We start from the raw sequence: 27,412 nt of genomic DNA on the forward strand, positions 1-27,412 counted from the left end.
CTACATTGGTGCAGCTGCACTAATGAAACTTTGCTGCTGTAGTGCATCATATGAAGGTGTGTTGGGTCTGTGGGAGAGCGCTTTCTTGTCAGCATAATTACTCCATTTCAGTGAGAAGTGTCAGCTCTCATCGGGTTGGTGTGGACTAGGGATGTGAAGGAGTAGTCAAGTAGTTGACTACCTGATAAGCAGGAGCTTATCGGGTAGCACTATTGACTACTCAGTCACTCCTCCCTCTCCCCTGCACTCTTAAAGGGACAGAGAGAAGATGGTGTGCAAAGACACTGGCTTATTCTCTGGACCCCCATCGGGTCTCAGGACAACCCTCACACTGCCATTCTGCATTTTTTAAAGGGACTCAGCAGCAGCAGCCGCCCCCCCCCCGACCTCCCTCATGCTGCCCCTCTGCATTTTTAAAAGTGTCAGCCTGTCCACTTGTCTGTCTCAGCACAAGCCAGCTGCCACTGCTGCATCCCTTTTAAAAATGCAGAGGCACAGCATGAGGGAGGTTGGGGATGGGGGAGGGGTCGGCTGCTGAGTCCCTTTTGAAAATGTAGAGGGTAGGCCGATTCCTCTCTGTCCCTTTAAGAGTGCAGAGTGGCAGCCAGGAGTTGTGTTCAGATGCTGCTTAAGCTGGAAGTGAGCGCTTAAAGTGCCCTTCCTTAATGACTAGTTGAGTAGTTGATGGAAATTCTATTGACTATTTGACTAGTAAATTAATTGATACTTAACATCCTTAGTGTGGACAGCTTGAAACTTGTCTTGCTTGGGAATGAGGGAGCTTTTTCACACCCTTGAACAATGTAAATTAAATTGACGTAGGTTGTAGTGTAGAAATGCCCCCAGTTCTACTATGGTATGCCTCAGAAGCATTCCAAAAGGATAAAACTGTAGTAGGGGACATAGATGGTCAGGTGAGTCCTTTGTAATATACATTTAAAGCCAGACAATTTGTGCTATACTTTAAATCAGAAATGAATATTAAAAAAGACAGCATGTAAAAAGCAAAAGCACCTGAAACACGTAACGCATGACACATAAGTAACTACATGACATACAACAACTGGACCATGTTAATTACAAGGCAAGGCTGTGAAGATAAAAATATGAAGTTATACATGGGCATAAATTGTATTTAATTTAATAACATTTGTAATGAGAAATTATTGTGCTCTCTCTCAAACAAGAGCAATAAAACATTTCTAAATATATTTTGTTTTGAACACAGCAGATGCAGCACTGTGTCTTTTAATAAAAGTCCAACATTAAACAATAAAACTAAGACAAAACTTTGCGCAATGTGTCCATTCCTCACAGAGAAGTTACACAATGACTAGAAAATGCCATGTGGCAATTTTTTATCTTGAAAGTCAGTCACATATTTCATAGCATGTTAAATTTGGGGTGGGGAAATGGACCCCGCTTTTTTTGGAAATCTTTGTTTCATAAAAATCAAATACATGATTCTCTAACCTTGTGATTCCATGAATATGATGAACATTGAGCAATGTATGAGAGAAATTTAACATCATTTGCTAAATTTCCAGATGATTAGAAATAGTGCCTATGCATGTGTAGAAAATCTCTGATTTTTTTCTGTTCGAATGCACCTTCATACATTTAGTTTGTAACATGTCAAATGCAGAGATGGGCACCAGCCACATAATTCAGATTTTGATTCTGATTTTCAGCAGCTAAAATTGGGATATTTTAATCTGGAATTCAGGCCCATGTCTGGTCAACATGATCTAAACTCTTTGTCAGGAAATGGCAAAATATTGTATATAGTGATGGCCATTACCAGAGAATTTGTTAGGTGCATCTACATTTTATAAAATCAGAGCTAAATTTGTAAATTGTACCTTAAATGGTGTTGAACAGCTTATTGATAAGATGGGATCATCCACAACATAAGATAAACCCTTCATGCCAATATGGTGATGGGAGAGAAAATACAAGGACAAATATAGATTATGTTAACATTTCTCAATGCGAAATTATTAAATGTACAAAGGTGAAACTCAATATAATTATTTTTTCATGTCTTTAGTTTCCTTAGAGGAAATAATAAACAGGAAAAATGTAAAAATAAAGCAATAATGAACAGGATAACAGAAATGCCTTTGTGACATTATCTGGTTAGAAATATTTTTTAACTGTGAATGAGACTTATAGCTTGCTAATATTCAAAGTCAAGATGGGTCATCAGGCTGACACAACTTTAAGATAAACAAGGGAGTGGTGTGGCTAGCATCACATCCAAAAGCATTGGACTTCCGTAACCCTATGGGTCAGGTACACATTTTGCAGGTAGATGAACCAGAGGTGGTCTCAAAGTCTACAACTAAACTATAGCCGGGATCGACGCTCTGATGATCGATGTACTTGGGGTCAATTTAACAGGTCTAGGGAAAACACGCCAAATTGACTGCAGATATCTCTCAACCAACCCTGGCCTGAATGAGAAGAGTAAGGGAAGTCAACGGGAGAATGTCTCCCATCCCCATTGCAATGTAGACACTGCAGACAGTCGATATAAGATATGTCAACTCCAGCTATGTTATTCACATAGCTGGAGTTGCATAACTGAGGTCAATTTAATGCGGTAGCCTCCGTGTGAGATTGAATGAGACTCAGACTTACAATTTCAGGATTGTAGTCAAGCACCATAACCACCATAATCCACACCTCATTGTTATTAATACTACTGAATTGTAATTTTGTTTTCATTTAACATTCATAATGGCTGTATAGTTACCAAATGGCTGTATAGTTACCAAATATTAAGCAGCAAACACATGTGCTCAGTCATCCATTTCTGACTGCTTGGAAATTTTTAATCAAAGCAGGTGTGCTTTGGTGATTGTGAATTATATCACTTATGCCTGTAAGGGGCTAACTGTCAGAAATGAGGCTAAACAATTCTGTAGCATGGCGCCTGTAGCTTAAATCAGAGGATGAAGTTGTGGAATAAATTCTGCATGCTCTCCACTTGCACTTGCTTAAATTGGAGGTGAGTGGCCACATTGCAGGAAGTACTCAGCAATTTGTAAGGTCGAGCCTGAGGACCCAGAGCATCAACCCTTGCTCAGGAGAAAACTTGCATTGCCTGAATTTGGAATTTCTCATGAGATGGAGTCCTAGAAACTTTACTGTAGCAAAGTGTATAAACATGCAAATAATAAACTCTCTCTCCCTGTATATATATATCAATCCAGAGTCTCAGCTGGTGCCTTTTGGGATGCTCCATTAAGGTTAATGTCCTGATGTGAGCTGAGGATCTGAACTATGGTCTTTAAACACTACTATGTACATTGCATAAAAATGAACTAGAAAATTTCTACATAATCCCAATCTATAAAATAGCATTTGATCTGAGGTAAGGACTATAAAATGAAGAATTGGAGAAATAAGCTACTACAAAACCAAAATTAGGTTTAAAAAGAGACAATGGTTTCATTTCCTTACCGTGGTTTTTTCCAGACAGTGAAGCAGGTGGTGGTGCTGTGTTTCAAAGGAGGAGCCAGATTTACTAAGAAAGGTCTGTTTTTCCTCATTGGTAGACTGTAAATACATAGAATTCTATATTATTTTCACTTTCAGAGCTTTATCAGGGCAATAATTTAGCATGAGCATGATGACTTTTTTGTTTATTAAACAAAATATTTTTTCTTCTTTCTTTGCAACCCTTCTTTTGTATCTCAAAACTTAGCATTTCCACTTGAGCATAAAAATGTATAGCTGGAATGGGCTTCAAGAAATCATCAAGTCCAGCCCCTTGCGCTCAGGTAGGATCAAGTAAATCTAGACCGTCGCTGGCATACATTTGTCCAATTTGTTCATTAAAACCTCCGGTGACAGGGCCTCCACTCCCATTCTTGGGGGTCTATTCCAGTGGTTAACTAGCCTTAGAAAGTTTTTCCTAATGTCTAACCTAAATCTACCTTGATGCAGATTAAGCCCATTACTTCTTTGTTCTGTCTTCAGTGGACGTGGAGAACAATTGATCATTGTCTTTATAATAGTCCTTAACATATTTGAAGACTGCTATCAGGTTCCTTTTCAGTCTTTTATTCTCAAGCCTAAAAATTCCCAGTTTTTTAACCTTTCCCCATAGATCATGCTTGCTAATATTTTTGTCATTTTTGTTGCTGTCCTCTAGACTCTCTCGAATTTATCCACATCATCGCTAAAGTGTGGTGCACAGAGCTGGACACAGAACTAGCTTAGGCCTTTTGTGTATAGTTAAAACAATGCTTCTTATAAATGGAAACATCACATAAAGATGCTGAGAGTAAAATCAACACATTCTTAAACAGTCATAAATCTAACTCATGGCGAAAAATTTCCCCTGTGAATGGGTCTTTTAAAAAAGAAATCGCAAATAGCTGTCTTGTTTCTTCTTAATATTGTTTAATATTGCTGAAGAATTTGTGGTATTGCTCTTTATAAACAAATTCATGTCACTGAATAATCCCAACTTGCAGAGTTTAAAAAATGTACAGCAGATGTTACAGACATAAAATGAAGAATTATGTAGAAAATATCTCCTGGATTAGTAAATGGTTTCATCATTATTCATTAGAGGAAAGTAAACTAAATTGGGATGAAAGGTCAGAAATGGAGATGGGCATAAAACATCCTCTAGGCCCTAACGCTCTAGATTTCGTATAAAATCCAGATTTATATTTAAGTTGCTTGAGCCAATTTATAGTTGAAATGTTATTTCTCAGACCATAAAAAAGATCAGATCCAGGTCCACATTTTTGCAAAATTTGAGAATGCTGAGATGCGGGGTTTTGGTTTGGTTCAGAAAGATAGTGATAACTATGGATTTTTTATTTGAACCAATCTTCAGTTTAAGTTTGGAATGTATTTGAATCCAGATTTTGTGTACCAAAAGTTATTTTATACTCTGTCATTCAAACTTGTAATATTTCTTAACAATTGTTGTTCAATTTATCCTTCTTTAACCTACTTCTATTGGTAGTTACTTACAGAGTCAGATTGATTAGTCCTGATGCTAAGCAGAATAAATAGCAGCTGTGCTATTATTAAGCAGTTATTCTGGAGCTGGATTACATAAATATATTACCTGAAGCTGGTTACTCAATAAGCCATTTCGTTTGCTCTGCATGTAAGCATTAGCAGTCCCGCTCTTTGCTGCTCGAATTCTAGCAAGTCTGGCTTTCTGTGCAAAGAAGGAAACAAAAAGAAATGGTGGCACTTCTACTTGTATCCATTAGTCTGTTTATAGAAAGCAGCTAATTAGAATCTGCTGTTTACGAATACTGATGTCAGAATCACCAAAGAGATGGTCATTCAAGTGCAACAAATCAAAGGAGCGTTTTCCCAGTTAAACAGCAAATTCGTTGGCTGAATTAGAGAAAGAAACAAAAGCTGCTAATTAGAACAATAGTTTGGATAAACATTTCTACATAGACTAACAATATTAGGCAAGTAGTATTTTTCTGTGGTAGTGATTATGTCACCTTTATATCTGTCTTACCCCTCAGGAATATTGCTTCCATCTCATTGCATGTAATTTCTAATCCTTCAGTTATAAATTCCTCAAAAGAAATGTTAATGGTCCAAAGGAACATTATATTTCAACTGCTATGAGCTATGAAGTACCTCCATGGTTCCTCAGAGCATTCTGACTCTCAGAGAAACACACATAAACAGCATGAGATAGAGAGGCCTCGGTACACAAGGAAGTTCAATTTCTGAGTTCCTTATACACGTTTCTAAAGCCTTCTACTGGCTGCAAAGCATTTGTTAAATCTTGTTTGCTTACTATGGGGGCTGTGCCCATAGTTCACTATGCTTGCCAACCTGCCATCAGGAAAAACTTTTTTAAATTTAGAGAGAGATTTATATAAAGATACTTAATACGAATCACCACTTGTTCCAACTGAAGTATTCTCTAGAAATTTTAAACAACAAATTGTTGAGAGAGGATGTCCAGATTAGTTAATTTGTGTAGATGGCAGGGCACCTCTTTTGTCTCAGCAGGCTCAGCAATTTCCTTTCTGAGCAGTGGGAGGTGGAGGTGGGAGAGGGGGAGAGAGGAGGGCCACCTGGAGTAAATCAGTCTCACTCTGAAGAGTTTGTATTCCTTACTTGACTTTTTATTCTTAAGTATTTACAAGATGGGCCTCTGAGTGGCCTAAGAAATAGTCTTAAGCCAAACAGAAAGAGAATACCTTTCCCTCCCTTCCCCCATACTGGGATATTGCTTCATTATGCTGGCCTCTGGATTAGAGCCCTGCAAATCCATGGATATCCACTGTATATCCATGGGTATCCACATCCATGGATGTGCATGCAGATATCCATGATTCATTTTTATGTATGAATTCTTTTCTTCCTGTTGCAATTTATCCTCCATCTCTCCTCATTCTCTCTCACTAGGAAAGTTGGGGTTTAAAGACCCTTAATTGGCCTCAGGACATACTTGTTGACCTGAGAGAAACTGTTTTCAGTTCATGCAGAAAAGGGCCTTCATAATTCTATGGCAGATGTATTTGCCTTCCACCATTCTCTGGTAAGTGTCCAGAGGAAGTGCTGCTCTGTGGGTAGAGAATGATGGATGGAAGATGATAGGGAAGCTCAAAGAAATTTCTGGTAAAATTGTCAGCTTCAACTCAAGTCACATAATGTAGACTGAACAATGGGAAACCATAACAGAGGTGACACCCTGGCTGCGTCTAGACTGGCAAGTTTTTCCGAAAAAGTGGCCGCTTTTGTGGAAAAACTTGCCAGCTGTCTACACTGGCCGCTTGATTTTGCGCAAAAGCACTGACGTTCTACTGTCCGAAATCAGTGCTTCTTGCGCAAATGCTTTGCCCTTTTCTGGAAATGCTTTTGCACAAAAGGGCCAGAGTAGACAGCTGAAAACTGTTTTGTGCAAAAAAGCCCCGATGGCGAAAATGGCGATCGGGGCTTTCTTGTGCAAAAAAGTGCTTTTGCGGAAAAGCGTCCGTGCCAATCTAGATGCTCTTTTCCTCAAATGCTTTTAATGGAAAAACTTTTCCATTAAAAGCATTTGCAGAAAATCATGCCAGTCTAGACATAGCCCCCTGTGTGTAAAGAAAAGACTTTGGAGATCAATAATAATAGGAAACAGAAGTTGCAGAAGAGGCTTTTGTTGACTTCCTGGAAAGTGTGGGGTCAATCAGTACAATTCCTTCAGGAATTTTTAAGGCTGATTCCCTGTATATCATAGAAAGCGTTACCCTGTCCTCATGCTTAATCCACAAATTCCTGGTTCCCTAAAGCCAAGTGCAGAGCAATGATTTAGCAAATTTAAACTTCAGTAGCAGGATACAAGCTCAAGTAAAGAGCTCTGAGCTATTGCAGAAGAAAGGAGAGTCAAGTTCTATGTTTTGTTTTGAGGCAATAAGACTTTTTCCTTCTTAATAATTACTCAGTTGAATATATGTTTGTATTACAATTGTAAAAAAGCCTGCTCTGAACCTGTGAACTGGGACAGGAAGATTTGCTCTGCTGGCGCATCCGGGAGGACTATCAAAAATTAAGTGGGCTATTGTAGGACAAAAGCTTTATTGATTGTCCCCATACATCTATGGAGAAGTATGTGCAGAAGGCCTGATCCCATTGCTTTGAATGTGGAAGAGGGAAATAAAAATAGTTAACATGAAGATTTATCATCTCTTTGCTGTTTGCATTCTTCCAAGGGCTAGCACTGAGAAATAGGAAGCAGAGATCCCCAGGGTTGACCTGGGTTAAGCCTTAAAATGTTTTCGGTGCTGACAGATCAATACATATCTGTCATCTTTTGAATCACAGATTACATATATGAATGCTTTCTTTAATTTGTAGATAAATATTTTTTTCTTTTTCCTAGTTAATCAACATTTCATTAATTACATCACTGGCTACATGCATTGTCTTTGGAGTGAGATCTAAGATATATATTGATCTGGGGTGAGTGACTGGTCTCTGGGTATGGAAAGCAACCTGAATATTTTGTGATTTTTAGTGTAAGTTACCATTTATTACTATACCCAGCTTTCCTGAGTAGCAAGAGAGACTGGAGTTCCAATTGGGACTGTCTGTGACTCTATGGCAAGACTGTTACAGTGATCTGGGTGTTCACATTTGTTACTGGGTTAGTGAAATCAAATGATAGAACATAACACCAGCCTTGGATGTCTGCTCTGATTTTGACAATCTGTAGTCTCACTTATCTACCATTGTAGACAGTGTAACAACAGATTCATAGACTTTTTGTGTTCCTATTCCATTTTTTTTATCAAAATCTCAAAAAATTCCTTAGGACATATGAAAAGGCTGTGTCCTATCTTTTATTACAATGTTGCTGCCTTTTTGGAATACTGTTTTGTCGTACCATTTATAGCACCCAGAAATCAGTTTTCAAGAGAGACTTACGTAGGAATCTAAACTCCACGCAATATGAGCAGGGGGGGGGGAGTAAAATCTGGTGGAACCTGGCCATGCAGAGGGGAAGAGAAGAAATGGTTTGCAACATATTCCTTTCCATACTCTGGTCCCCTCCAGGGGCATACCACATCGTAATTCCCCTGGAATCTAGTGTCCTTATATTTGGGAGGAGAGAAGTTAGAGCAGGGTGCATGATTTTCTCAATACCACAAATTAAAAATTATTTCTTGCAGCCGGAGAAAGAGGAAATTATTCAAATGTACCCTGCATGGAACAATCATATTATGGCTATTTAGGCTTAAAGAGGATCTGTACCAATACTACAGAGTAAAATTATGGGTTCAAATTTTTACAGGTTGAACCTCTCTGAACTAGGACTCCCTGGTCCGGCAACATGTAGGAAGGAGCCCTGTGGGGGCTGTGAACCCAGCCAGGCTTGCTGCAGGGAGACCAATGCCTGGGAACCCTGCTGCGGGAGTCCAGCTTGAGTTAGATTATTTAAACCTTAGAGCACTGCTGCGAGGTAGGTAAGTGGTATGGTTTCCATTTTACTGGTGAGCTTACTCTGTGACAGAACCAGGAACCAGATATCCTGTCTTTCAGTCTAACATTTTAACCTCTAGAAAAGGCTCCTTTCAGGGGGCCTGAAGTGAACATAAGTCTGTTCATTGTGTTTAATGGGTTTCAGATCAGGCCCTAAAAGATAACTAGCTCACTGCTCCTGGTGTCTTCATATGCTCCCCACAACTGAATAAGGCTCAGGTGAGCGAAAGAATTGTAAGCAAGGTACATTAGGCAAAACATTTTCATGGAGGAGGCTGGAAATTTGCATTGTCTAAAATAAAGCTGCAAAATTATGAGAATGGAAGATATGCTTATTCAAGATCAGATCTATAAATTGCTTGTTACTAGTGTAGATAAAATCCAAAATAAAATCAAAGTTTCACTCCAAAACCCGATGCCCTTATTTCTTCCACACTTGTGTGTCTTGGGAAAAAATAGGGGAGAGTGTCCTTGTTATTAAACCAAAACAAAAAACCTACAACCAAGGACATAAAAATTACATACATTTGTGATGATAGGGTTTTGCTTTTTATAACAGAGATGTATTCACAGGTGTTTATGGGTAAAGGGATTATGGCAGGGGAATGCCCACTTTTGGTAGTTTTGCATTCTGCAGGAGGGATTTGGTAACTAGCACTCCTATGTGTAAAATAAAATAATATAATAACAACAATAACAATAGTATTAATAATAACAACAATAATAATAATATTTCATAGCTTCTAGACTTCACCTCTATTACAATGTACTCTGAGAGAACTGCTTGTTTAAATCACCCAGATCCCGTGTAAAGGCACCTTTTAAAATACCAGATCTTTTCGATCTTTGAAGGAGAATAGCAGGCTAAAACATTAAAAACTAATCCTTCATCTGTGTTCCCATTCTTCGTCAGGGCAATGGACTTCCTGCTGCCAAACTCAATCTGTCTGGGAGACATGAAGCAAAATATATATTGTTTGCCAAGCAGTATTTGAGAACATTTTTAAGTGGTATGGGATTGGCAAGTGAAAGCCTGTGTGAAAAGATTTGGAGCACAGCGGTTCACAGCATGTATTCTGTATGATGAAGGAACTGAGAGAAGTAAGAGGTGACTGCCATATAAATGAGTGGGTCACACACAAAAAAGAAGGGATCATACACTGCCATCTACTACAGAGTGAGGAGGGAAGCAGGATATGCCTGAAATGTCTCTCAGTGTGATGGCTCCTCTGTATTTTCCCCATGCCACTCCGAGACTGAAAGAGCATTAGTGCTGGCACTCTATGTATTAGAGCATCCCTGGAACTGGGTTTTAGTCTGAAGGAACAGGAGAGCAGCTTTGTTTCCTACTTTGCTGCCCTCATTTTCAGGTGGATTTCCACACAAATGTGTGTCCAGTAAATACTGCTGGTTATTCCAGTAATTATTTCTACTGCTTCTTTTTAAAATTGTCACAGCACCAATGATCATATAACATTCAGCAAAAAATGGAACTTTTCCAAGATGTTTATATGTTCCTGTTTTTGACAGAATTCTCTGATGTGAATGAATAGAAGTACAATATTAGCTTAGTCCCTGAGAAGTGCGAGGTGGATAATGGATGGTTTCCATATGTCATAAGACAGCATTTTTCCATTAGTGCCTGCCACCAGAGTGTTTGGTCAGATACTCCTTTTTTTTCAGCCAACATAAACCACTTCTAACTCTTCTGTTGAGCAGCAGTTCCTGGAAAAAGAACAAGGACTAAACTCTTCCATAGAAAGTCATCCTCCATATCATGAAGCTTTCCATTTCTTCCTTTAGTGACTGAAACGCTGACATTTGTAAATACATCTGCAGCAGTAGAAGTGCTCTGTGAATTTTTGCAGTTTTTGGAGAAAGACGAGAAAATATGTGAAATAGAAAGGCTGTTAGCTGTTTTGGAAAAATCCCATCAGTTTTCTATCTTGAATGTCCCAGCAAATGGGCCATCAACTCACATTCCTATGAGTCTTCAGACTTCTTTTTCTATAATGATAAAGATTCCATACATCTCTTTTGAGCTCTCTGCTTTTTTCCTGTCATCTGAATTTATAGATTAGTCCCTTGAATTCCATAAATGTTTAGATATAGCACCAGCACAAAACTTAATAATATTAATGTTATCCCATGATAGGAAGTCTGCAAAAAGGAAGCTTTTAATGCTTCTCTGGAAATTAGCTCAATCAGATTTACTAAGGGATACAATTAGTTCATTGTAATAAGATTTAGCACAAAATGCAATGTAAATAGTGATATGTCCATTTTGCTGGCTGCCAAGATAATTAACACTCTTTCTATTGTTTCTGAAACTACAAATTCTTTAGTTAGTGTTTAGTCTGTATCGTCATGATCTGCTAATGTAAAGGTAAGAAAAATAGTCTTTACATTGATAAAAACTTGATAGTCAGACTGAGACTCAGACACTGCATGTGTCTCTTTAATGTATCTCCTGTGGCTCTTTGCAGCACATTCTATTAAAACACTGTGATTTAATTATTAATCAGGATACTTTTACTGTGTTGTTAGCATCAATTGCAGTTGGTAAAATAATAATACTTGGTCAGTCATTTTCCTGTGAGAATTATATATATTAAACAGCAAAGGAAACAATGAATTCATACTACTATGACTCTTTTGGATAATGTTGATTGCTAATTTGACTCCTGAACGATGAGGCGTGAGTATCACTGCCTTCATGTGTCTTGTGGATTCAGGAACAATGGATAAAATGGCCTGAATGGTCAGTTCCACTAAGGCCCCTTTGTATCATTCTGGTAGTGTAAAAGAGCCTTAAAATTGGTGTAATAGTAATTTACACTTACATCTAACTGAGAATTCAGGCCAATATTTCTTGGTTTGCTTTACTGTTTTCCAATAATTGCACATAATTTACTTTAGATGAGTGACAATAATTTAAATGACATCAACACTCAGTGAAAAAGGAAGAATTGTTTGTACAGTTAGTGGATTTGGAATTAAATGAAATTCAGAGATTGCTTCAGTCCTGCCATCTTTCTTTTTCAATAATATATTCAAATAGATTTATCCTGCATTTAAAAGATGGCATTTCTATACATGATTGCTCTCTGAGCACAAGCTCAACATGCTTTAGTACTGCATTCAAAAATCTGGGCTGAATTCATACATATTTAGTAGTTGTTGCACTGTACAGAACTAGTTATACTTTAGTGGTCTCTAACATTATTCATAGCTTGACAGATAGATACATAATGAATACAATCAGTAAGTAAAATAAGAGATCAGCCCACCTTCAGGATAAAAGTTGCTAAATTAAAGTGCAAAAGCTTTATCAGATCATAATCCTATGTCAGACTCCAGGCTTAATTTATGGCACCAGATAATTCTTTGCATATGTTATTAAGGAAATGTGAACAGCCCTTTTGGGGAGAAAGTGCTCATTGAGACTGGCAATTAAGGACTCCTCTGGATATCTAGGGACCAGTCTTGATAGACTGTGAAGGAGCTTCTCTCTGGTTTCCTGGGCTGACAGGACATTAAACATACCATAGGGACTCATGAATAGCTGTACAAAAGGTGAAGCAAGGGGAAGATGGGAAGTGGAGAGGGCATATAGGGAGAAACACTGAGTCTACTGAAAAAAGAAGTGTATAAGATTATTATAAAAGAAGGTTAACATTCAACCCAGGATACCACGAAAATACAGAACAGGTAAACTTGAGCCTAACTAAAAGGCTAAAAGGCTTTAGGTAATAAAGTCTACAGATGGGGTACAATGGATACTTCAGCTTGCTTTCAGCTCGGGGGTAGAACCACACCTGGGTAGCAGAGGAATGTCCCAGCTGATGAAGTTCCCTCCAGTTACATTTCCCAGCCAGGATAATTCCAAACTACTTTCCTAAATTGCAGAGTGTGGTAAATACACTCTGAAGAAAAAGCAAAACAATTTCTTCTCCTGCAGAAAATGATAGATTCTGCCCAAGTCTTTGGATGTCAATATTCAGCTGTATTCTAAATGATACATTTGTCTCAAGGATGGGTCATAGCCATGGTCCTTATTACTTGAAGACAGAACATTTTCACATAGGCACGGATACATTTTACTGTTTTTATTCATACTGTGGTCCATAGATCTAGAACAATGGGATTTTAATAGCAGAGTGCATTCAGGGAGGGAACCAGGATAATTTTTTAAAGCACACATAACAATGGAATAGATTATATATAAATATCTCTTCCACCTTTCCATTCTAAAACATGGAAGAAACTACTGCCCAAAATAAGGAAATAGCATTGATTATGATTGGATGACCAATACACAGAATTTGGAGAATTTAGGTATTGATGGCCAGGTAGACATGTAATATATCTCAGTGCAGGAAATATGGGTGCTGCACCCTCAGCCTGTCAGTGATCTTCAGGACTGGATTTTGATGCTAAACCAAAAGGAAGAAAAGCTACTGAATTTATGTCTGGAGTGAATGTTATGACAGTCACGAGAGGATTACCAAAAAGTACAGTAATAGATCATGTTAGAGAAAGCTCCCATTTAAAATAATCTCATCTGATTGGAGAACAGAGCCACTGAGAAACATACCTTAATGGATAGGAATTATAGTGATTCCTCCATGGGCAGTGGGTAACATAGGCAAGGAAAGGCATTGCCTTCCCAAACTGCTAACACCCCAGCTGTCTGGGAAGGCTGGGGCCATGGAATGGATGCCTGATTGATCAGTGCTCTGGCTGGACAGGAAGGAATGTACCATGACACCTGTTGAAAGGGGAAGGCTTGGAAGCGTGGGTGGTTCCTTGGAACTTGGAGCAGTAGCCTGGGATGGGGAACAGCTGCTGCACTAGAGTGGTCTTAACTCCAGAGAGGGTTGAAGATGGGCAGGGCCTCAGGTGGAAGGGTGGGGCTAGGGCTTGCCTTTTCCAGAAGGGCACTCATCCACTGCCCATAGACTATTCCTATAGATGTTCAGTCTGGATAGTGCTATAAGGAGCAGAATGAGACTCCAAGGAAATGCGTAGACACCCCAATCAAAAAAATGCTAAGAGGACAAAAAAAAGTCATTATGGCTAAAAGCAAAGTAAAAGAGGTAACAAATGGTATCCTATAAAAACTGAAAGAAAAATCCTATTGAGGAAAAGAGAAAGGAACATAAATTCTGGAAGGCAGACTAAAAGAGAATTTGAAGAGCCATGAGCAGAAGACACAAAAACTAACCGCAGCATTTTTAAATTAAAGCCTGCCAAACAATCAGTTGGGTCACTGGATAGTCAAAGTGATAAAGGAGCAGTAAAGGAAGACAAGCCTGCTGTGGGGTATTTACATGAATTCTTTATATTCATCTTCACTGCGGATCATGGGAGGGAGATTCCCAAATGAGAGACATTTTTTTAAAATGATACATTTGAGGACCTGTCCCAGACTGAGATGTCAGCAGGGGCGATTTTAGAACAAATTGTAATGCATCACTTAAATCAATCTCTACACCAGATGACTGAAGACCAGCTAATGTAATGTTGATTTTAAAAAAAGGTTTAAGAGGCAATCTTGACAATTACAGGCTGGCAAGTCTAACTTCAGAAACAGGAAAACAGGTTTGAAATTATGGTAAAGAACAGAATTATCAACATGAATAGCTACATGAAGACAATAGTTTGGAAAAAAGAAGATTAAGGGGGGACATGATAGCGGTTTTCAAATATCTAAAAGGGTGTCACAAGGAGGAAGGCGAAAATTTGTTCCTCTTGGTTTCTGAGGACAGGACAAGGAGTAATGGGCTTAAAGTGCAGCAGGGGAGGTTTAGATTGGACATTAGGAAAAAATTCCTAACTGTCAGGGTGGTCAAATATTGGAATAAATTGCCAAGGGAGGTGGTAGAATCTCCCTCTCTGGAGATATTTAAGAACAGGTTAGATAGACATCTGTCAGGGATGGTGTAGACGGAGCTTGATCCTGCCTTGAGGGCGGGGGGCTGGACTCGATGACCTCTCGAGGTCCCTTCCAGTCCTATTATTCTATGATTCTATGATTCTAATATGTTGGGGAAGAGTTAACATGTTTTTTGTAAAAGGAAATCATGCCTCACCAATCTATTAGAATTCTTTGAGGGTATCAATGTCACATAAAAGCCATATGTAGGCCTGCAGGGGTTAAACTTGTATTCCTCTAGGCCAGCTATAAGCCCTGCTGGTGAAAACATGAGGTGTTCTTTATCAGATGGCTTTCAACAGCTCCAACTCCCCTTGTTTGCTAGCTGAGAGACAAGTATGGGATGAAGAATATGACCTTGGTGCCCCATGGGAACGTTGAGAGTGGCATTGGACCGACTCACACACACTTGATAAACAGCTAAGGTTTAAGATCACTGGGGGGTACATCTAGACTACAGGCTTCTGTCGACAGAAGTTTTGTCGACAGATACTGTCGACAAAACTTCTGTCGACAAAGAGCGTCTAGACTACATTGAGTTCTGTCGACAAAGCAAGGTGCTTTGTCGACATGGTAGTGTGGACGCAAAGGATAGTTTACATGCAATAACACCTTCGGTCAACAGAAACTCTGTCGACAGAAGGCGTTATGCCTCGTAAAATGAGGTTTACCAGCGTAGACAAAACTGCTGAGTTCTGTCGACGTTATGTCGACAGAACTCAGAGGTAGTGTGGACGCAGGTATAGTTTTGTCGACAAAAGTCCACTTTTGTCGACAAAACCCTGTAGTCTAGACACACCCTGGGAGTCTCACCCCTCTGGGAGTTCCACCAGGGACCTCAACCTCGGAGATTGTCCTGGATCCCCCAGCTGGAGCCACATCCACTGAAGCCTGGTGCGAGGAGACTGGAATGGAGCACCCCGCAGACTAAATGGTTGTAAACATTTCTGAGTGTCTGCTACTCTACCTATGCTTATTTGTATTATTTTACAGTAGCTGTGTAATTATTTGTTAGTATTAAGCCTGAAATAGTAGTGACTTAGAGTAATTAATAAAAGCAACTATCCCTAATCGACTCTTTCTCAAAGCAAATCGACAACCCTGTTGGGTCCTGCCCCTGTGAGTTGTCACAATAAGCATGTGGACAAAAGTGATCCAGTTGTTATAGTGTTAACAAAGCCTTTGACAAGCTTCCTCACCAGAGGTTGGACTTCCACAAGCCTTTGACAAGCTCTCTCACCACAGGATCTTAAGCAAATTCCTTTCATGTGTAAGTTAAAAGAAAAGAAACAAAATGACCTGTTTTCACAATGTCAAGTGATAAATATTAGTGTCTCCCAAAGTCTGTGCAGGAACTTGTGCTGGTCAAAATATTGATAAATGATTTGGAAAAGTTTGTAGATGATACTAAATTACTCAAGTCAATTAAGTCTAAACTGACTGCAGAGAATTATAAAATTCTTACAAAACAGGGTGAACAGGGAACAAAATGGCAGATGAAAGTCAATGATAATAAATGCAAAGTAATGCATATTGGAGAACATAATCCCAACTATACATATAACATGTGTGTGTGTGGCAAAGTCTAAATTAGTTATTACCACTCAAGAAAGAGACTTGGAGTCACTGTTGATAGTTCTCTGAAAACATCCACTCAATGCTCAGCAGCAGTCACAGAAGTAAAGAAAACGTTAGAAACCATTAGGAAAGGGATAAATAATAAGACAGAAAATATAATAGTGCCACTATATAAATCCAAGATATACCCACATCTTGAATATTGCATTCAATTCTGGTAGCCCCATTTATAAAAAGAAATATTAAAAACAGAAGAGGTATAAAGAAGGGCAACAAAAATACTGGGTATTTGGAATAGCTTTTATATGAGGAGAGATTAAAAACACGGGGATTATTCAGTTTAGAAAGAAGATAACTAAGCGGGGATTTGATAGAGACCTATAAAGTCATGAATGGTATAGAGAAATTAGTGGGAAGTGTTGTTTACCTGTTCATAAAACACAAGAATCAAGGGTCACCCAATGAAATTAATAGGCAAGAAGTTTGAAACAAACATAATGAAGTACTTCTTCACACAACACACAGTCTGTGGAGTTCATTGCCAGATGTTGTCAAGACCAAAAGGATAACTGTGTTCTACAAAGAATTAGGTAAGTTCATGGAGGGTAGGTCCATCAATGGCTATTAGCCAAGGTGGTCAGGAATACAATCCTATGCTCTGTGTGTCCCTAAACTTTTGACTTCCAGAAGTTGGGATTGGATAATGTGGGATACATCAGTTGTCCTGATTGTCCTGTTCTGTTAATTCCTTCTGAAGCATCTGGCCTGGCCACTATTGGAAGATAGAATATTGGCCTAGATGGACTGGTCTGACCCAGTATACCTATCAGTAAGTATCTCCTTTCCTGCCTGGCTTCTATCCTACCCAGGGAAGGGTGGGACAAGGTGATCTTGCTCAGACAGGACTATCAGAGAAATGTCTCTCTTTCCACAGAATTCCTTAATGAGACTCTTAATGAGAAAGAGCAGGAGACATAGCCCTCTTTTTTGCCTCTGCCCTTTCTGGAGCAGAAAACACCTCTGAAAGGGAAGGGGAGCTGACAGGACAACGTCTCCAAAAGCAAACACACATGAGACATGGCTAGGAATCAGAACCAAATTGTGAGTCTAAATATTTGAAATACATTTAGAATTGTCCTGAGAGATGAGCAGGGAAATGTGACTGAAGTGCTGGTCAGTGTAGATGCAGAGAAAACTGGAAGGAAGATCAGGAGGCAAGGCACTTCCTTTCCTCCAGTGCCTGACAGGACTGGTTGGGTCTCCAAGCTGCAAGCAGGCTAAAGTACCCATTGTTGTGCATCTGTGGATGTTACTAAGAAGAAGAAAGGAGCAATTTCTGCATAAAACCCTTCTGAAATGTACTTTTAAATTAATAAATTTGCCTTCGGGCCCCTGCTGTCATGAATGTACAACAGCCCTCCTATTAATAAATTATGTTCCATTGGATGACACACAGCATATAAAAAGCCATCTGTTATCTTCTCCGCACCAAATCACGAGTGTGGGATGGAAGTGAGAGCGCACCTTTTGTGCCCTGCGCTTGTCTGCTCGTTGGTTCTGGTGGTAGATACGACTGAAGTTGGAGACAATTACAGGAACAGGCAGAGCAATGACTAAGACCCCACTCAGGGAACATATTGAACCAAAAATCTTCCCAGCTATTGTCTTCGGCACCATGTCACCATACCTGGGTTAAAGAAAACAAAATCTTTTTTAAAACATTAGCTATTCTTAAGTATCAGATTTAAAGTCAAACTAACTAGAAATTATTTTTCAATATAATTTGCAAGAACATTTCATACACATTTGTCTTTATGTCTATGTGCTGCATGTGCACATATCATTTTCATTTTCATTTAGTGCTTATGTCAACAGTTTCTAGATTTGGCTCTACATTTCTTTTTCATTCTTTCAAACCTCATGGAAATCCATAGACTTGCTGGGACGTGCAGACACATCTTTTGATGATAGATCCTTGTCTAGTAAAGGAGGAATATAGCGACACTAAGAATTATCTAGAGGAACTTCAAATAACAGCTTACAAAGAGGACTCTGTTCTCTATGCTCAGTAGTTTGTTGTACTGTATGGCAAAATACATAACTGGATGCAACTGAGCTTAAGAATAAGCTAAATACCCTTTGCTTTTGAAAGGTACATTTGCTTTTTAATTTGGCTGGGTTATTAATTACTACTAAACATTTACCTAGGACTGTAAATTTGCATTGTATGTTACAGAACATAGGTAAAACACATATCCAGTCCCAAAGATCTTATAGTCTACATAGGACAAGACCAAAAAGAAAAGCAAGATGTAGGATAACACTGCAGGAGAGGCAATGTTTGGAAGCTGCTATGATGAGAATAAAACATGTTTTATGCAGGGATTTGAAGGATAAGAGGGACGTGGCTGAAAACAGGGAGACTCTTCTTAGAATGAGAGAAAGAGATGAAGGGATGAGTAACACAGAGATTTGGGGCAGGGCATTGGGATCAGGAGAGGATATCAGCAGAAATGAGAGCAGAAGTATGTGTCAGGGCAAGATTCAGTGGCTTGACCTTTATGGGGTAAGAAAGGAAGTGCTAATGGGGGGAAGCAAGGAACCAAGTGATATTATAGCCTGGGATAACCTGTGTAATGATGGTAATGACTATACTTCTTTTATTCAAAAGCACTGTTTAGAGACTTTACCAGACTTGGCCAGAACTACATTTAAAATGGTGTCATATACTGATGGACACTAAAACGCCTGCAGTAGTTTTAGTTTTGGTAATCACATTTGCTAAAGACTAGTGACACCAATACTGATCAGCTAGAAAGAGCAGTATAGAAAGAGCTCCATTTTCAAAAGACTAAATGTGGATGGTGTAAGGAGCAGGCTATCTTAGGATTGGAAAGAGACCAGAAAGATCCATACATTCCAATAAGTTACCAGCTGTATCTCACAACATAGGTGTCTCTAGCTTCTACCTTATACTTTGTTTGGTATAAGCTTTATATTCCCCCCAAATACAACACAATCCAAACACATCAGGTAGACTATACATGTATATATTCAGAAACAATCATTTATACTGACACACAATGTAAAATATCAAGATAATTCTCAAAGTTAGGTTTCTAAATCCACATTTAGGTACCTACACAAACAGCCTCATTTTCAAAAGTGCAAAGCACCTAGATGCTCGCATTGTCATTAATGGAGCATTCTGGACAGTTAGAAGGCAGTTCTGGCTCTGTTTTTATCTGCATTTGTTGGAGAATAAAACACCCTATTGGCACTATTAGAATAGTATGTTTGTGCAAGTCTATTGTAGTTTGGTGTTAACAGAAGCAAGAACTCTAGGCCAATCAGCCTCCAATATTTCAGTAGACATCCATGTATATATTTCAGGACTGTGACAGAGCATGATATTTTCCCACAGCATTTCAAAGATTGGGGAACATTTGAAAATAAAATGCTTAGGGTAGTTTTAACAGTGAAGATGTTTCTCTGTAGTATTAAATGATGGTAAAAAGCTGGATTTAGCTTCAGTAATAAAGTATCCCATTACCTTTCCTCTTTCTAGTGAGTAAGGTTAAACAACACAATATTTTCCAACTATAATCTCATTTGTCCGTTGGTTAGTGTTAATAATATCCTTCACCTTATTGATGGCTCTAATTTGTGCATAGCAGTAATTTGTTTAATTGAAGTTTTCTCCCGCTGACAAACACTGTACTGAAGACGTTGTAGTGTACTTATGTTCAGAAGAGTGACTATGTAGAAATGACAGCTTCTTAATCAACCCTGTGGGTAGTCAGAAGCATAACGGCTTACTTTTGTGACAAAACTAAGTTTTTGCTACATATATTCCATTTAGGCCTACTATTCTATTGCACCGGGTTTCTATTCTGGTACATGCATCAACAAAATAGTTAACTACGGTCCAGCTGGAGGGTCACATTTTACATTCAATTATACCTGTAATAACCACACTACATTGTCTTTGTCCCTAGTGCTGGTCCCAAGCCTGCCTAAAGTGACAGGGCTAGGCAATGGCTTGACAAGCCATTCCTGTAAAACACCTCTAACATTGACATGCAGAAGAAAAGCACAGGCAACTTTAGCTGTTTCATCTGTTTTAGCCGCATTGGCAGTTTCATCTATTACTTGCAATGGAACCAAGATTCAGGATTCATCTAACTCAGGGTTGGACAAAAGGGCCTGCCCAGGCCGGATCTGGCCCACCAAGTGGATTGATCCAGCCCGGGGAGGCCCTGCTGCTCCCCTGCCCCCGGGCCAATTAAGGCCTGCTGGCTGGGGGAAGCTCACGAAGTTTCCTCTGCCCTGCCAGGAGCACATGGAGCTTTGAAACCTGGCAGCAGGGGGAGCGTGCAAAGTTTCTTCAGCCCTGCCCCCACCCTGCGAGAAGCATGTGGCACTTAGAAGCACTGTCAAGCATCAGAGGGGTAGCCGTGTTAGTCTGAATCTGCAAAAGCGATGAGGAGTCCTGTGGCACCTTATAGACTAACTGAAGTGTAGGAGCATAAGCTTTCGTGGGCAAAGACCCACTTCGTCAGATGCATGCATCTGACGAAGTGGGTCTTTGCCCACGAAAGCTTATGCTCCTACACTTCAGTTAGTCTATAAGGTGCCACAGGACTCCTCGTCGCTTTAGAAGCACTGCACTCTCCTGGCAGGATGGGAGAAGACTTCACGTGCTCTCTGGCCCCAGGCTCTGATTGGCCTGGAGCTGGGGGAACCTGGGAAATCTCCTCCCACCACCAGGGACATGGATGCTTAGTGGGAAGGGGGGGACAAAGGGGCTTCCCCACCCCCAGACCAATTATGATCTGTGGGTGAGGAAGCTCAGAAGCATCATGGCTCTGCCCCTTCTGGTGCGGCACAGGGCCACTTAAAAAATGTTTGAAGTGATCCCTGGCAAAAAATTATTGCCTACCCCTGATCTAACTCTTCTCCTACATGCAGAGGAGTCACACTGTATGATGAGATTTCCTCCATACACCGGAAATAGAAGGGAAGGATCAGACATAAAAAATGTTGTGTCCTCTTTTCAGTTTGAAGGCAGGCTGAGTGGTAGTTATTAGTGATTATGCTCAACATGGTGCTGGAAAAGATGCTTTTTATACCACGTTCGAGAATGTTGTCTCTAGGATGCCCCCCTGACTTCATATTGTCATCACACAAGATCTGAGCATGAGAACTGGCCATGATAGAACTAGATTTGAACCAGTACCAGACCATATGGCTTCCTGGAGAAGAGATCATAAAATTGTTTTTATGTATTAGAATTTGCTTCTCAACATGAATGATTTTTTAATGGCTACCTAGTTTCAGCATAAGAACCGCTGAAAGTATACATTTCAATGATCATTTGGTGACAATACAACCTTGGATGTCATACTAGTTTGGAAACAGGTTGCAAGTGCATTTAGGAATGTTGATCTCTTGCTCTGGAGTCCAATTGTCAACTCCTAACAGTACCAATGATGTTCCATTTAATAAAGTTCCTGATGCAGGTATGTACTGCACTGAACACTTAAACATTGATAATCTTCATGATGAAGCAATTGCTAATATTTACAAGGACAGCAATTTCTGACAAATATCCTATATTAGATGACCAACTGTCTAATACACAGGAAGTAGGGGCTTTATTTTGGGATTCTATCATAGTGACTGTCAGAGAAAAATGGGGACTCAAGAGAATGAAAAAGTAATTTGGGAATATGGGTGACACTTTCAAACATGGGTAAAAAAATAGGCATGATGCAGAATGGATGTGCTGGAGGCTCAATCGAGTAAATGAATGGAGAAAACCTTTGCAAGACAAAACCAGAAATGTGTATTTGACACTGTGAAGTTCCTATTTGTACATCGAGTGTGATTTCTGTCAAGGTCAATTTATAATCCATGATCTCTATATATTCTGTGCAATGTTACTGAAAAATGACTAGAATAAGAAAAGGAAGTTAACATCATGTTTATAAATTGATTACTAGCCACTTTTGAATTAGTGGACACTGCTATTTCTGTATGTTGTGCCCGAGGTCTTAGTGTGCCTAACAGAGGAATTGTACCATAGTACACGTATCTGTGTGAAGGTAAATAATTGTATTGCAGACTGGTTTTCAGTAGACTCAGGAGTATGCCAGGGATGCATTCTGTCATCTACATTATAGACTATTAGATGACAAAGATGATTGTTGCCAAAGTAGGAGGTGGGAAATACAAAGATCATCTTTAGACGATCTTGAGTATGTGAATGATATTGCCTTATTTGGTCTGACTCATGATCAACAATTCATGATCTATAGCCAATACTAGAGAGCTGCAAAAACTGCAGAATGTCTGGTAGGGGTGGGGAATATTTAGCCCATGGGCCATTTGTGGTTCATCAGGAATAGTTGCTGGAGGGCTGCCAGATGGTTTGTTTACCTGAGTGTTTGCAGGCATGGATCCCCATAGCTCACATTGTCCAGGAACTGTGAATCACAGCCACTGGGATCTGTAGGACTCTGTGCCTATGGACACCCAGGTAAAAAAAATATCTGGTGGTCCACCACTGGCTAACCCTGATGAACTGAATGTAGCTGGCATGCTGGAGGTTCCTCATCTGTGCGAAAGACCCTATGGGACTTAAGATCAATGGTGATTAACAAAAGCTATATATGCCACTTGTACAATGGAAATGAACTGGTGATGGCAAATAGATGGCAATTACACTAAATAGGTAGATAGTTTTATCTATTGGGTAGTCAGTTGACTGCAGAGGATTCTACAGGGGAGTCTGGATTAACCGACACCCGGTAATCTGACACTCCGCTTTAGCCGACCCTGCAGCTCCCAGGGACAAAGCCCCACTTGCTGCTCCTGCCTGGAAGCATCCAGGCAGCAGTGGAAGCAGCAGCAGCTTCTCCTAGAGAACAAGGGAACAGCTGATGCTGCTCTGCCGGGGACGCTTCGTCCCGGCAGGATGGCATCAGCTGTTCCGTTACTCTCTACAGTAGAGTCCGTATCATCCGACATATTTGGTAATCCGACCATGTGTCAGTCCTGTTTAGGTCGGATGATAGGGACTCTACTGTATATCTGAAAAAGTCACACATCGGATCAGTCTTGCGTGAATGGCATATATGTATTTTCAAAGCACTCTGGGTGGGTGGTGGGATTTTGTGTGACGATTGGTACAAGTGTCCAAGTGCAGTAGTAAAACTAACTCTGTTACACAGAACAGAAACACAACCTTTAAAAACAGTTGAGGAAAGGAAACTAAACCGTTTGAAATATTGAAAGTTAGGTGTTGTGATGGGGTAGCTGCCCACAGGGGTAAATGGAGTTTAAAGCAACCCTCAGAGGAATTGTACAGAACCCTAACCAATAGGAAGAGGGATTATTGAGACAGTCAGTAGGGAGGAGGCTTGTTGAAGCAGCCAATCAGGGCCAGAGAGAGCCATACAGAAGAGGTTGCTTAGCAGAAAAGAGGTAGTGTCTCCCTGGAGTGCAAGGGAGGAGGAATTGGCCACCCGGGGAGAATATCTTTGACTGACCAGTGCTGGGCAGGGTGAGGGAGCAACAGCAAGCTCCATACTGACTGGCTGCCAGACTGAGGCCCTGATAAGAAGGATAAAGAAGATGCTGAGGCTAGTGGCCCAGTGAAACAGACCATAGAAGTCAGAGGAGGGGCAGCTAAAAAGCTCAGGACCCAGAGTAGTGGGTGATCCTTTGCTCCTTTCCCCCAACTTGCCATTGCGTGGAGTAGACAGAGCAAGGGGAGTAGACAGAGCAAGGATGGCTCCTTGCCACTGAGGCAAGTGACTGAACTGAGGACTGTTCCCTAGAATGGCAGGAAGAATCAAATAGGGCACAGCCAGAGGACCATGCCCAAAAGAGGACAGTGAAGTTTGAGAAGCGACATGGATCCAAACAGTGGAGACAGCAGTGTTGGCAGGTACGACACCACAAACTGCCAGTAAACTGGAGGGGCCAAGAGCTGATTCCTGGAATGGACAAAATGATGTCCCCTTTTAACTGCCACCAGGCAGATTCAAACCCGGGAGCTCTGGAGCTTAGTGTAGGAGCCTCTACAGCTTGAGCGATAAAGCCAGCTGCTCTCAGCTTAGGTTGTAAAGCTCACTCATTCTTATCTCTGTAAGACTACTATAAGTGGTCTAAGTGCCACTATACAGGACGGTGAACCACACACACTAGGGATACATCTACACTGCAGAGTTTTTGCACAAAAACTCATGGAGCATCCACACTACAAGCACGTTTTAGCACAAAAAAAAGTACAGTAGATCGTCAGAAGACAGGGCTTTTTGCGCAAGAGTTATTCCTCTTTCTACGAGCAATAAGCATTTTTACGCAAGAACTCTTGCGTGTGTGGACGGACAACAGGGGTTTCTTGTGCAAGAGCCCCCGATTGGAAAAAGCACAGGTGCTCTGATGGCCATTCACAGAATGGCCATCAGTGCTTTCTTGCACAAGCGCTACCGTGGCAATGTGGACACTCTCTTGCGCAAAAACACATGGCAGTGTGGACGTGCCCTTGTGCAAGAACTTTTTGCGGAAGAGCTCTTCCACAAAAAGTTCTTGCGCAAGAAGCCTGCAGTGTAAACATAGTCTAGGTGTGTGCGTTACACCATGGTGGTGAGTCATGCTCCATTATATGCTTGATCTTAACATCCATTGGAAGTAGAACATGAGGCCAACCACAGATGAGGATGGAAGATGCAATTCTGAGAGCTTTCCAATGTCTAGATCCTCCCATACTGATGCTTAGCGAAGGAAGGAGACTTGCAAGTGACTATTCAAGAGGGAAGTCCATTCTATGAACCACTGTAGCCACATCATAGCTCTGTGAATGTACTGATGCTCTGTTGCTATATCTGTAATACATCACTTAGACCATGGAGTTGCACATGAAGGTATAATTTGGTCCAAATAAATCTTCTTTATTACTAGCAATGAGGTATGAACCAGAAAAAGTACAGCTTGATTTTTCAAATATCAACGTGAGTCTGTATGTTGCAGAACAAGCAAAGTGGGATAGTGCCAATGCTACTGAGGTTCCTTGTGTGAATGCTTCACACTCTAATAATTTAAAACATGCTACTGTATTCGGTGCAACCAATGTACTGTCTTCTGGGCAACAGTGACAAATTGGCAAAGACCTGGGAATTGTGACCTGGAATATATAGGTTGGTCAGGATAAGTTGTTGAGGCAATGGTTAGAAAGACAATCCAAAGATCATATCTGCAGGAAACAAGGTCATGTGGAGGCAAAAGTCAACTCTTGAAAGATAGCTTTAAACTGGAGAAAAAAAGAAAAAGACTAACAGCATAATGCTGGGGTGGGGAAAATATGGCCAGCCAAGCCAAAAGATCTGGCCTGCCACCATCTCATAGCCCAGGAGGTGCTCCCTGTCCTGTGCTCCCTCACAGCTGCTTAAGTCAGTCAGCTGTGAGGCCCATGTGCATCTCTGTACACCATGCCCCCTTGGGTGGGGGTGGAGGGGACTTCATGTGCTGCCTCTGCTCCCAGCACAATCTCAGAACTCCCATTGACCAGGATCTACCCAATGGGATCTGCCTGAGCTTGTGGTGCAGGCTGTGCAATGATTCCCCCCAGGGGTGTGCTGTGCAAAGGATTGGAAGAAGTAAATAATTATGGGCACCTTGCTGAGCTGACATGTGAAGGGCATATGAGGTCAAACACCCCCTCAGATTTATTGCACTGAATAGACTGAGCATGCTCAATAGCACTGCTGAGGCCAGCTGTCCTCATTCTGCCTTTCCCCCCATCTACAGACATAAGTTGTCTCGACCTAAAAACACAAGTGAAGTGAAAAGAAGGGAGGTTGAGTTTTGTGAAATTTGTATTATAAATTGGGAAATTTTCTTGTTACTTAAAAACTGAACAAATTTGATCTTGAAATCACTGAAACACAACAAAAATGGAATCCCATAAAGCCATTTACACAGTGACTTCAAAATAGAACCACACTTTAAAGTTTTAGCTACTACTTTTCTCCTTTTATTGTCAGATAAATTATAACAGTGAGTACCTTTTCCAGTTGCAATTTTCTGCAAGTCTCTGTATCAAAACTGATTATACCACATATGAAGCTAGTATTGTGGAACATACTTTAGTGAATGCTGTGGTCCTCATTATTTGTGCTAACTTTCTAGCTAATTTTGTAACATAATAAAAGGACATCACAAGATTGTATACTGTCGGGGTGTGTCTAAATTTCACCCCTCTGCTGACAGAGGGATGTAGGCACATCGCTATTGCAAATGAAGTGGGGATTTAAATATCCCATACTTCATTTTAATAGAAATGTCCATCGCTTTTTGCCGACACAGCACTTTGCCGGCAAAAAGCAGCAGTCTAGACGGTGATCGGTTGACAAGGAAAGCCTTTTCCGACCAATCTCTCTTGCCTCATGCAACAAGGTTTACAGGGTCAGTCGGAAAAGGCTTTCCTTGTTGACAGATTCCCATCTAGACTGCTGCTTTTTGCCGGCAAAGTGCCACGTCAGCAAAAACCGGTGGACATTTCTATTCAAATGAAGCGTGGGATATTTAAATCCCTGCTTACTTTGCAATAGTGATGTGCCTAATCTATGTCCCTCTGTCGGCAGAGAGGTGTAGTTTAGACACACTCTAGCTGACTGAACAAAAATAGGACCACTGATTCCTGTGTTAATCACAAATATTCTGCTGTATTATCCGAGAAAGGGAAGCAAAATGTTAGGACAAACTAGATGTGCACTTGTGGTATGTCCATTAAATTATATTCCACCAAAAGACAAAACTGCGGTATCAAATGAATGCCTATTGGGAAATCGATGAAATTTGGCTCCAGTCTTGTGTTCTACAACTAACAGATTATATCTGACTCCTCACTGTAAGAGA

The 27,412-nt window shown here is 40.3% G+C and overlaps 1 protein-coding gene and 1 long non-coding RNA gene across 3 annotated transcripts in view; one reads left to right on the top strand and one right to left on the bottom strand.

Annotated features, from left to right (window-relative positions):
- The window catches only part of KCND2 (potassium voltage-gated channel subfamily D member 2), a 395,949-nt gene that overhangs the window by 10,753 nt on the left and 357,784 nt on the right, over nucleotides 1-27,412 (bottom strand). Inside the window, exons 3-6 of one of the 2 annotated variants that reach the window (XM_006122641.4) lie at nucleotides 18,011-18,173; nucleotides 5,096-5,191; nucleotides 3,469-3,564; nucleotides 1,863-1,922 (exon numbers count right to left, since the gene is read on the bottom strand). In XM_006122641.4, coding sequence (XP_006122703.4) covers nucleotides 1,863-1,922; nucleotides 3,469-3,564; nucleotides 5,096-5,191; nucleotides 18,011-18,173 — 415 coding nt within the window. The remainder of the gene's footprint in view (nucleotides 1-1,862; nucleotides 1,923-3,468; nucleotides 3,565-5,095; nucleotides 5,192-18,010; nucleotides 18,174-27,412) is intronic. The other variant, XM_025184391.2, reaches the window with a different exon arrangement.
- The window catches only part of LOC142829369 (uncharacterized), a 31,101-nt gene continuing 10,630 nt past the window's right edge, over nucleotides 6,942-27,412 (top strand). The window contains exons 1-2 of the long non-coding RNA XR_012903756.1: nucleotides 6,942-7,950; nucleotides 8,783-8,950. This is a non-coding gene — a long non-coding RNA (uncharacterized LOC142829369). The remainder of the gene's footprint in view (nucleotides 7,951-8,782; nucleotides 8,951-27,412) is intronic.

Source organism: Pelodiscus sinensis, chromosome 1, assembly GCF_049634645.1.
Source record: "Pelodiscus sinensis isolate JC-2024 chromosome 1, ASM4963464v1, whole genome shotgun sequence".
Taxonomy (NCBI): domain Eukaryota; kingdom Metazoa; phylum Chordata; order Testudines; family Trionychidae; genus Pelodiscus; species Pelodiscus sinensis.